The 12,149-nt window shown below is 40.5% G+C and overlaps 1 protein-coding gene across 4 annotated transcripts in view; it reads left to right on the forward strand.

The window, feature by feature from the left end:
* RASGEF1B (RasGEF domain family member 1B) overlaps positions 1 to 12,149 on the forward strand; it is a 595,268-nt gene that overhangs the window by 443,925 nt on the left and 139,194 nt on the right. For all 4 annotated transcript variants that reach the window (XM_071215864.1, XM_071215856.1, XM_058296515.2 and 1 more), the window contains one exon: positions 949 to 1,032. Coding sequence is in view for 2 of the 4 variants with exons in the window: in XM_058296515.2 (XP_058152498.1) it covers positions 949 to 1,032 (84 nt within the window). In the remaining 2 variants the exon portion in view is untranslated. The remainder of the gene's footprint in view (positions 1 to 948; positions 1,033 to 12,149) is intronic.

Here is a 12,149-nt window from a genome sequence, read left to right on the forward strand (position 1 = left end):
AAGGCTGAAAAGAGGTGAAAAATGTATGTGTTTTGTGAAATAGTGAATATACAAAGAAATAGATTGAGCTGACAAAAGGAAAGATTACTCTCTTTTTTTTAATGAGCACTTATATTGTTATATAAGAGCTAATGCTAGCCTGTGACAGATACAGAAAATTACAAGTCCTGCCCTTCATAGCTCACAATTCCTAGCAGAGTCTCAAGTACTCTAATAATTGTGCCATGGGACTCTGTGATAGGGAGGGACTTTTGCTCACTTTATTATAAGAGGAGGAACACAACAAAATGTTTCTTAGGGAATTTAAACTGGACTTTATAGGACCGGTAGGAATTCATGGGTAGATACTGAGGAACAGACGTTTTAGGATGCAGGAACTTTGTAAACACTGGTGTCTATTCAAGAATAACTCATTGACCAAGTGACTAGAGGTTTAGAGTAAACTGTGGGACAGAGATGAAAATGAAACCGAAAAAGTAAGGGTCACCTTTTGAGGATTCTGAATGGCAGGTAGAGCACATTAGATATTATTCCACATGTAAGAAAAGATTTGAAAACCAGAGGTTCACATGGCTTTTTGGTTTGTATGCAATGAGATATTAGCAAAGTTATTTTTAAAAAAACATTCACCTACACCAATATGTTCTAAAAAGATGCCTTAACAGGAAAATCTGAAAATATTCTGCATTTATGTCAACATGTGTGTATGAATTCCTTCAGCGTGTCATAAATGGCTTCAGACTATGTTCCTATACAAGGTTAAATGGGTTTGCAAAAGCTGCAAACTGAAGAGCCTGCACAAAATGCTGACTCAGGCATTTCAAGTGACAAATATTAAGTTTAAGTGCTTGAGGCACTATTGTGGGAAGCAGGGAAATGGTTCCATGCAGCAGTAAAGCCAGCCAAGTCCCTAAAATCTCTCTCTCTCCCATTCTCTCTCCCTCTCAGGAGCAGCAATGGAAACCTTTGGTATACAGCAATATAACCCCAGCCTACTTTACAAGCCCTCTGATTGAGAAGCCAACAGACAAAGTAAGAGTGAATCCTTTCCGTGTTTTAAACACCTAATTTTAACCTGCTGGCTTTTTTTTTTTCATCTTGAAATATTTTGGTGAAATAATCAAATTTATCCCAGAAAAGTGGCTAATAAAATCCCAAATTTGAACTGTTTGCTTGACCTTACTGAGACTTGCCTGAGGCAAAAAGGTTGAGCCATGAAACGTTTGTGTGAGGACCCCTGGCCTCATCGTCTGCCTCTGCTTCCATCCCGGTGACATCCTCCCAACTTCCTCCCATCTCTTGGCTCTCAACTCTTTGGCTCACTTTTGGGGGTTGAATTGTCCCTGCCCCCCCCCCCAAAAGTTATGTGAGGTCCTAATCTTCGGCATCTGGGAATATGACCTTATCTGGAAGCAGGGTCTTTGCAATGTAATCCAGTTATGATGAGGTCGTATTGGATTAGAGTGGATCCCGAACCCATTGGCAAGTGTTTTTACAAGAAGAGAGACCCAGACACACAGATGCACACCGAAAGACGGAGTGATACGGCTACAAGCCAAGGAAAGCCAAGAATTGCTGGCAACCACCAGAATCTAGGATGAGGCAAGCAAGGACTCTTTCTAGAACCTTCAGAGGGAGCATGGCCTTGCTGACACCTTGATTTGGACTTCTACCTCCAGAATTGTGAGAGAATAAATTTCTGTTGTTTTAAGCCACCCAGTCTCTGGTACTTTGCTCTAGCAGTTGCAGGAAGCTACTATATTCATCTTCCCTTGTCTATCAGAACTTTTTGGAAGGAAAGGGGGTGCTCTTAATCATTGAGCTTGCAGTGTGAATGCTACTTGTTTCTAAAATATTTATCATGTATACTGTATTGTAGAATAAAGGCTTTGGCTCTAGGAGTGAAATTTCAGATTTATGACCTGAAGTCACAGCCATTGGTCCTAGCAGGGAGTCTAGAATCCAAAGGTAAAAGTGTCAATAGTCTGTGGGGCCAGCCCACCTGGGTTCAAATCTCAGCTCTGCCACTCACTGGTTACATGATTTTGGACTTTGAACAAGTCACTTGTAAAACAAGACAACAACAGTACCTGCCTTGTGAAGTTGTTAAAAGGATTAGATGATTTAATATGAATCCACAAGAACAAGGAATTCTATCTGGTATGTTCACAATGTATTCAAACACATGTTAGGCACTCAAGGAATTATGTAAATGAATTGAATTAAGGAATAAGTAAAAAACCCTTAGAAAAGTGTCTAACATAGTCAGCTTAGAGCAGGGATTCTTAACCTTTTTTGTTCCATGGACCCCTTACTAAATCCGTGCTATACTGTGTATTATGTAATAAATATATCCCCCCCGCACCAACACATCCCACAAGAACAGTGTTTTTTGAATTTCATTTCAAGCTCACAGACCCCTTGTTAAGAACCTCGGCTTAGAGGAAACCATCCCCCAATTACTTAACTCAAGAATTGGAAGCTGGGGAAGGGAGAGGGTGTATATAGGGAAGAGAAGCACAATCCTGATGATTACATCAAGGACAGTTTCCAGGCACACCTTAGCGGAAGGGTCACCGTCTTCCTGGGGTACCACCTTCCTCACTTTGCTGCTGGTGAGGATGTGCATCTCAGGCCACACACAAGCCAAGATCTGGGAGACACATGAACACTGCAGGGAAAATGAAAAAAACAAACAAATAGAAGTCCCTTAACTAGGGCTTTTCTATCCAACTTATAGAGCTATGTGGGCAGAACCAGAGTTTTTACAGTTTTTCAAGGGAATTTAATCTATTTTCCTGGCTAATTCCTAATAATTTTGCCTTGGCTGCAAGTCCTGCCAAGACAGCTGTAGGCAGAGTGTGAAATCCAGGGTGAACAGGAAACCTCCCACCCTGTGCTGTCAGCGGGGTGACATTTTACAGGCGTAGCCGGGGAGCAACCCAAGCTTCTCAGGGATATGTTTCTGTACTTTATGTTCAGTAAGGGCTGTGCTTCCTTTCTGCTGACTTAAGTTCATAGTGAGAGAAGTATCATTTGGCCCCAAGATTCAAACAAACAAACAAAAACAAATAAAATGAAGCATGTCCTGAAAGTGTTCTGGCAACTTTTCCAACATCCATTGCCCTGCCTCTCCGCTGCTCCCTCTAGCCCCACTTATTTCTACTTTGCATAGGTTCTAAATAGACCCCCACTTCATTTGCCCTGTAGACAGAAGCCCTTTCAAAGGCTGAGGTCAGAAGTCAATGAGTCCCTGAGGGGTTTCTTTTGGCCAAAGTTCATTACAATCTAATAGGTGGTTCTGAGTTTACTCAGTGTATCCCTAGGAATGTCTGGGAACACTACCAGCAGCATCAAGAAGACAGGGCGTGGCTTTTTGGAATCCTTCTCAGAGAGTGGGAGGCAATGAAGTGCAGCATCACCGTTCTTGGTTCAATAATGTTATTATTATTGTGATAATAATGTGATTTCCTGGTCCCCTCCCTTGCCAGGGCAGGGTTAGCAGATGTTCTGTACCAGGAAGGTCCTTGGTTAAGTGGAATTGTTCCCAGAGGATACTCCTGCTCTCCTTCCTCCCCACAGCTCTGACTTCTGGGTTTCATACAGTTTCTATAAAGTGCTCTAATGGATTTATTTTGCAGGCAGCTCTGTTATCTGTCCACCTGAAGGGGAGAAATAACACCAAACAATTATAGGAGCCAATAGATGGCAGCATTTGTGGTGGGTAATTGAAATCTATAGTTAATCTGCTCAGAATCCAAACTTCTTCACTGCCAGACAACTTTCTGTTGGCTGTCGGGCTGCAAACTCTACCCAGAAGGGATTTCTACTACCCACACTTTTGTGCCCCAGGTTCAACGAGGAACCAATATTTCCTTGCAACTGTGGAAGGGAGATCTTGTGAAAGCCCCAGTTGTAAAACAGAGGAGTCTAATGTGAGCTCATAAAAAAAAAAAAAAAATTTCAGTGTCAACTCTAATCGTACAACAAAATAACTCCTTTCCTTAATGGTTGTGTTTGGAAGGTCAGGATAAAGGAGGAAACTACTTAGCGCAGAAAGAAAGAAGCCAGAGAAATAACTCTGAGCAGCAGGAAGGCAAACCTCAAATGTGTGCTTTTCCACCCTCAGATACAGAGGACTTGAGGGTTTTATTTTACATAATTGGAGGCATCCCCTTTTGAACAGGGCATACAAATTTATGTAAATAAGAATGCAAATGTTAAACTTATGTCTTGGGATTTTCCGGGGATGACCTGGCAGCTTTATCTTCCTTTCCTTTGCAGCTGCCAAATATTGTGTCGTGAAAGCTTGAGCTGAACTTATTCTCCAAAACCCCACAATGTTATAACTAGATGACTTTGTAATTTATAGCAGAGACTGTGGAGAATGAATTAAGATAGAGTATTTTAACATATTTGAAAGTAAATATGTTACCCCCAAGAAACTGCACACTTACAATAAATGCAAAAGGGATTTCAGTGTTTCAATAAATTAATGTATGGGAAGTGAATGTGGCTCAACTAATACAGCATCCGCTTACCGTATGGGAGGTCCAGGGTTCAAACCTAGGGCCTCCTGGCCCATGTGGTGAGCTGGCCCACGTGCAGTGCTGATGCACGCAAGGAGTGCTGTGCTATGTAGGGGTGTCCCCACATAGGGGACCCCCACACACAAGGAGTGTGCCGCGTAAGGAAAGCCGCCCCACATGAGAAAAGCACAGCCTGCCCAGGTGTGGTGCTGCATACACGGAGAGCTGACGTAGCAAGATGATGCAACAAAAAAGAGACACAGATTCCCAGTACTGCTGACATTAAGTCCAGGCGGACGCAGAAGAACACACACAGCAAATGGACAGAGAGAGAAGACTACGGGGTGGGGGAAGGGGGGGGGGGAGGAGAAATAAATAAAAAATAAGTCTTTTAAAAAATAAAAATAAATTAATGTGAGATTCAAAGTGGACTACTAAAAGGGAATTAGACAGTGATGTTGGAGACAAAAGCAGGAACTTAAGGAAATACACAACTTACAGGAGGACACACAAAATTCTCCCAGGTGCTATTGACAAGAGACTGTGCTGAAAGCAGCATTATTTCAACTCAACAATACATTGTACAGATCATGCCAAGTCAGAATAGCCCAGTAATGTGCCATGACCTTGGCAAACTGCACAGGTCATCCAGGTACACAAGCAGACAGAGCTGTTTTGGATTAGGGGCAGCCCATGCCCATGGCTGTGCTGACCTGCCTTTCTCAAAAGAATTCGATTGTCAGGTGAACTTGTCCTTGCTCAGAGGGAATGTAGCTTTAAATGTATTCTTTGATTTGAGCGGAAGGAAATGGAGAGATTAATAGCCTTTTAAGGATAGCAGTGTTATTAAATGGAAGGGAGACTAAGAAAGTAAACACAGTTGTGTGTGACTTCTGTAATTCTGGGTGAGTGTAGGGGAAACTGAAGGATCCAGGTGGAAGTAACTGGATAAACAAAAGATAAAAAGAAAGGAATTGGTGAACTCAGAATCAACAAAAAAGTCAGAGCTGCTTTGTTTCAAAGTTGGGAGGTATCCATGGGAATCAGAAATAGAGGAGTCCCTCTTTACAGATTAATTTAGTCTTAAGCTCCATTTAGCAGTAAAGAATTTTTCTTACTAATGGAATGTTTAGTTTAACCATTTTAAGAGCAGTTTTCTACATCATGGCCCACTCAAAACCACTAAACATTAAATCATTCTATCATGTGTGAGTCTGGGTGGACAGCGCTGATTCTATGAGACTTCATAGGACTTAAGACTTCATATTCAAGACTTAGGACTCCCAGGGACCCAAGGAGATGGAGAAGCCCTCCAGAAACGAATGCTTTCAAAACTCTTAAAAGTAATGAATGAAATAAGCAGAGGATAATAATTCTTAGTAAAGCAAGCCTTATGATTGCCATTATGATCTATAGTTGTAGATAAATATAATTGTATTGTTTTGTGTGTGAGTAAACCCTGATTTGGCTATATCCATTCCTCTGTATGTTTAGCTTCTGGTCACTGAGGCAAATGCAGTAACCCAGGTATTTTTCTGCTGGTACTCTTTGCAGCAAGGCAAAACAGATCTTCAAGTTAAGGGTCTATTTTCCTTTTCTGTAAAAATAGAGGCTCTAGTTAGGCATATGGCCACCCAGTATGTTTTCCAGCCTCCCTTGCAGCTAGATGTGACCCGTGACTAGCCTGTGGCCAATGGGATGTGAGTGGAAGTGTTGTATGCAATTTCTCGGCCATACCCTTAATAGGAAATTCTTACCCACTAGCTGGCTGGCATACAGCTGTGGTAGCAGAAGCTGGAGCAGCATCTTAGAGGACAAGATGATCACAGAAAAACATTATTGAAAGAGATGGGGTCTCTGATTCCAAAGATCCCTTGATTACTGTGCTCAGATTGTTATTGCCTGGGACAGAAATCATCTTCCATCTTTTTTCACAATTCTGTTATTCTGGCTGTTGTCTCAGTAGCTGTAAAGGTATCCTAATATATAATGAGAGAAGAGAGAAGGCTATTGACGCTACAGGATACCGCTTAGAATCTAGTGAAGGTAGAGAGCAGAGCCCAGTACAATCAGTGTCAGTTAAAGGAATGAAGATGCTGAGTTCTGACACCCACCCCGCAAATTCAGCCTGGATGAGGAAGGAAAGACAAAGAGACTAAAGTCTGGGTGTGAGAACAAGATGATGAGCAGGGCTCGGCTTAGCCAAGAACTCTATCTTTGAGTTCCAAATTTAGTGTCTATCGTATACAGAATTCCAGAGGAATTCTTCTCAAGCCACAGCAAGCAACTTTCTACTGAAAATACTCAGTCTCAGGGACCTGTGGTAGAACCCATTGTCTGGTCAAATAACATTCCATTTGATCCTTGTTTGTAGGAGGCTGATATTACAGTAGAAATATTCACAAATATCTACATGTCTGTATATGGCATACTATTTTAAATTTTTCATCATCTGAAGCAGGTTCAGATTCCCTGGCGAAACATCTTAGGCTCCACCTTCTGTTCTATACTACAGAATGGAAAGCCATAATTCTTGTTCTTGTGATCTTTCTTCTGATCAGCTTATCTACAAAGGCTGAAATAAATGATCCATTGTGCATGGACTAAATGTACATACACGTGTCACAGCACACTTACTGTTTAAATATGAAGTAAATGTTTATGTATAAAGTAAATGTCTTATTAACAGCATTTATATGTATGAGGGGTAGCACATACACATATACATAGACACCATGTGCATGTTCCCATTATAAATTCCACAGACCCTTTCTATTGGAGAACATGCCATTATCAAAGGACATAAAGTCATATTTGTACTACAGAAATATTGTTTATTCTTTCCTTGTCTCAGTGTGCTGATAATTTCCCATTAATGCTGCACCAGAACCCAGCTGAAAAATATCAAGTAGAACTTCTGATGGGAAAATGCTAAGTGCACTGCCTGGTTATTGATGGAAGAAGAAACTTTCACTCTGTCCCAGTTGGAAACAGGAAGAAAAGATAACCTCAGACTGCCATAGGATGCATATACTTTCAATTTACGTAGCCCAGAGGAAAAAAGCACTGAACTCTGAGAAAGAGCACACTAGAATTATCAGCATAATTCCTACAATATTTATGCAGTTTTTGCTACCTTCCCAATACTTTGGGAACCCCTGAGAAAGACAAAGGAAGTCCTTCTTGGAAATACTATATTCTAAGCTAAAAGCTAGCTTAGGTATAAATGGACATTGAATGCCTACCAAGTGTGAGGCAGTAATTCAGGGCAATTTGGTTTAAATGACTACAATAATAACTATAAAAAGCTACCATTGTTTGAGGGCTCTATGCTGAACACTAACTTAAGTTCTTTCTATGCAGTATCTTGTTGAATCATTTTACAGATGAAACCAAGAGAAGATAAACAACTTGTTCAAGGTCACAGAGCAAATAAACGGTAGGGCTGCCATCCAAAAACCAGTCATGCCTGACTTAAGACTTATGCCTTAACCATCTGCTGGAGAGGTGTTTTTTTATTTGGACAATCTCTTTTCTATTCCTAGTTGAAATATAATCAAAGTTTCCTGAGAGGACACAGAAGGATGCCAAAAGAGTATGACCCTGCTTATATTATGGGTCACTCTGGCTACAGTTAACCTACCTTAGATTTTCATTTTCCAAAGGTCCTAGTTATAAATAGCAACTCTGCACAAATGGGAAATAATGTGTGATCATGCAGAGTTAGGCCGACCCTTTAAAGGCAGTTGCTTCACAAAGAACTTTAAAGTGGGTAGGAGCTGTGAAGATGCCACCACTGAGGTTACTCAGATCAAAATGACATTCTTCAGAAGATGTTCCATATGTTTAGGTGTCCGATTAATCCTCTCTGGGAGAAGGAAGCTTAAGGTTCACCTCATCCAGCAAGCTGTGCATTTAATTTTGAAGAACTTTAACATTTTCTTTTAAAATGTGTCAAGGTGGTATTATTAAGTATCATTAAAGTTCGGTTTAATGAAAGAATGGCAATAAATCCAAGATTGGAACAGAAATCACTTTCCTCCACTTGCCACTAATGCCTGTTAAGTTTTTGCACGCAGGCAGTTTGGATGCCTGTTAAAATAAATGAGTGTGAATGAGGTGAACAGAGAGCAGATCCCATAAAAGTTTATGGTCTGAAGAGGAGGAAGGTAATTAGTGGTGCGATGAACTCCCCAATTGTGTCTGTATTTTTAAAGGTCATTTCCTGTATTTCATAAGAGATGGAGAATTACATCTGGGCCCCACAGAACTTTGCTTGTGCCATTATGAACACTTATTTCAGCCCCACCTTACTTTAGGTCTGGTTGATTGCAAGTCTGTCTTGCACTAGCTCGTAATCTCCTTGGTTGGGGGTTGAGGCCGGGGCAGGGCTGTTCCTTACTCATTATTTATGTCCCCAAAGCACCAAGCACAATTCTTTCCACAGAGTAGCCACTTGTTTGACATGGTTGCTTTCTGGTTACCTGGGTTCACACAGCTTTTAATTAAATGCCTTTTGAAATCTCTCTAATGTACAACTTGGTGAAAATTTTGACTTTACCTTAAACACAGTTACTTGCACAATGATAACTCTTGAAAGGCCCTATTAATTTGCAAAAGACAGAAGCTGCAATTTTTACTCTCAGATTTTCAAAGGGAATCAGTGATAAGAGGTGCTCTTGAGATGAAAACCAAACAGGAAAAAAGAGAAAATAGAAAGAAAAAGAATATCTCAAGCTTTATGAAAATGGCCATTGTTTCCTTCCTTCACTGCATCACTGAAAGTGATCTTGCCAGGTCCTAACTGCCAAATCCAAAGAGTATTTTTCAATCCTTCTCTAACTTATCTCTGCAGGTTTGACTCAATTGACCTCTTCTGGAAAATTGTTCCTCTCTTGGCACAGAACATTCTAATTCTCCTCTAACCTTAGTCTCTTCTGCTATTTAACCTTCCTTCAACAGTATTCTAAGTCAAATTTTGTCTCCCCAAGTTTTCCATTGCTGGTGCACATCTTTTTGTTTACTTGATTGTCTCTCCTTGAGCAATTTCTTTATTCTACTGTTTCATTTATTCAACATGCTCAAAACCAAACTAGTTAGCATCTCTTTGCCTTCTTCTGCTTCGCCTGCTCTGCAAATGTCCTGTTCCTCTCTCAGTCAGTGGTGCTTCCTTTCACCCAACAATTCAAGCTGGATAACTGGGTATCTTCCATAACTGCCTCCCTCTGGATCATCCATTCAATCAGCCACCAAATTTTGATGGTTCCAAATCCTTAACATCTCTCACTCCCCTTTCCCGTCATTAATAAACCCCTTATCATCTCTCATCTGGAATACTGATAGAACCCTTTTGTAAGTTTCCCTGCCTTCATTCTTGTCTTCTTTCAGTGCACCATCAATACCACTGGCATAATCAGCCTTTCAAATTGCAAATATGATCAAGTTACTTACTTGATTAAGAGGTGGAATGATTTCCCATTGACTTTAGAATTAAGCCCATTTCTGTTAGAGTTGGTAGAGTGAGGCATATAGAATATATCTACCCCTCCGGCCTCAGTTTCCACAGCTTACTTCTGTGAATACAAGCCGTTCTCCATTTTGTTAAAACCTATAAAATTGTGTGCTGCAAAGTATAAACCATAATGTAAACTATTAACCCTTGTTAGTAGCAATGCGTCAGTATGTGTTCATTAATTGTATCAGATGTTGTTAATGGGGAAAAGTGTGGGAGGGGTAGAGGTGGGGGGTGTGAAAATCCCCTCTACTTTTGATATAACATTTATGTAATCTAAAGCTCCCCTAAGAATAAAGAAAAAAAAAAACTACTCTCTGCTTCATGACTCTGCGCCGTTATGCATGCTATTCCTTCTGCTTGTTCCCGCCTAATTCCTTCCTGTCTTTCCACATCTAGCCTATAATTCACTTCCACTTCCCTTCCTCTGCAACTACAACCCTATTCTGAGTTAATATTGGACTTAGTGTTTTTTTCTATTACAACGTTTCTCTCGCTTTGTTGTAATTTTTGCCTGTATTTCTGTTTTCTCTTAATAATGGAGCAAGTTTCTGATCTTTGAAACCCTCAGTGTGTAGCACATTCTGTGGCACATACTAGGGACTGAATGGTCCAGAAACACTATTCATTTCACCACCTACTCAGAATTCAGACCTCACTCAAACCCAGAATTCAGAACTCCTCTCCCTACTATACATTTTAGGATTCTCTTGGCCACAGCACCAAACTATCAACTTTCATTAATAAGGAAAGCAAAGCACTTGTTTTCCTCACAGATGATTAATGCCCATTATTACACTGAACTCATCATGAGGAAAGGAAAGATTTTTATCAGAGATCATGAAGACAGGCACGTTGGCCAATGTGGATTCCTTCCTATTAACTGATAACATGGAGATAATTGAGGAAGATAGGCATATTACCCAGTTTAGGTGATTCTGCCTCATCTGTTTTATTAAATGGAATTGCTGTGGGAGTTAGCACTGCCTGAAGTACCCTGAGAAGGCAAGAGGGAATTGTGGTCAGTATTTCCAGAAGCTGTATGTATAAAGCAAAAGAAAAATGGGTACTGACTCCAGCTTATACTTTTGATATGAGGTCAGTTTTGAAAGAAAGTTAGGCCTCTTGTAGCTTGTAAATATCTGTCTGGTTTAAAGTTATGCATTCTGACAGGTAAATACCAAGGGTAAAAAGAAGAGAACTTTGTATATATGAATTGAAACACCTAACAAAGAAGAGTTTATGTGACTACTATTTGCACTCTTTAGTTTTAGTCAATATTGGCAATTATAAAAAAATTTTAAAGGTATATTCTTAGAGGAGAGAAATACAGAAATCATTAATCGTCACATACATTTATTTCAGCTTGGATTAACACTTACTATCAGGAAAGCATAAATTTATAATTATACAATCAAAAAAGCATATTCAAATATAGTAGATGAACATTTGATCAAGAGTGCTAGTATTCTCGGAGACACTAAACAGTTTTTTTGTGTGTGTGTAAGGGGCATACAATGATGTATTCAGCATTGGAAAGTAACAAAGTCCAACTTCCTTTCTGATGCTTAACTGACCTACAAACACATGCTGAGCCTCCTATGAATATCTCCAGTGAGGTGAAGGTTTCTACCTTCCATGTTTACACAGCCCTTATTGTTAGTGAAAAAAATAAAAATTATTGAGTGCTTACCATAGTGCCAAACACTGCACTCAGTATTTTATCTTCAAAAATCTTATTTAACCTTCATCACAATCTTACAAAATGGTAATATTATTGTTTCCATTTTATAGAAGAGGAAAAGAGGCTTAAGAAAGTTGGAAAACTTGCCCAACATCAAAAAGTAAGTAGGGGTGGCGGACTTGGCCCAGTGGTTAGGGTGTCTGTCTACCATACGGGAGGTCTGCAGTTCAAACCCCAGGCCTTCTTGACCCCTGTGGAGCTGGCCCACACGCAGTGCTGAGGTGCACAGGGAGTGCCGTGCACGCAGGGGTGTCCCCCATGTAGGGGAGCCCCACACACAGGGAGTGCGCCCCGTAAGGAGAGCCGCCCATCGCGAAAGAAAGTGCAGCCTGCCCAGGAATGGCACCGCACACATGGAGAGCTG

This window comes from Dasypus novemcinctus, chromosome 1, assembly GCF_030445035.2.
Source record: "Dasypus novemcinctus isolate mDasNov1 chromosome 1, mDasNov1.1.hap2, whole genome shotgun sequence".
Classification (NCBI taxonomy): Eukaryota; Metazoa; Chordata; class Mammalia; order Cingulata; family Dasypodidae; genus Dasypus; species Dasypus novemcinctus.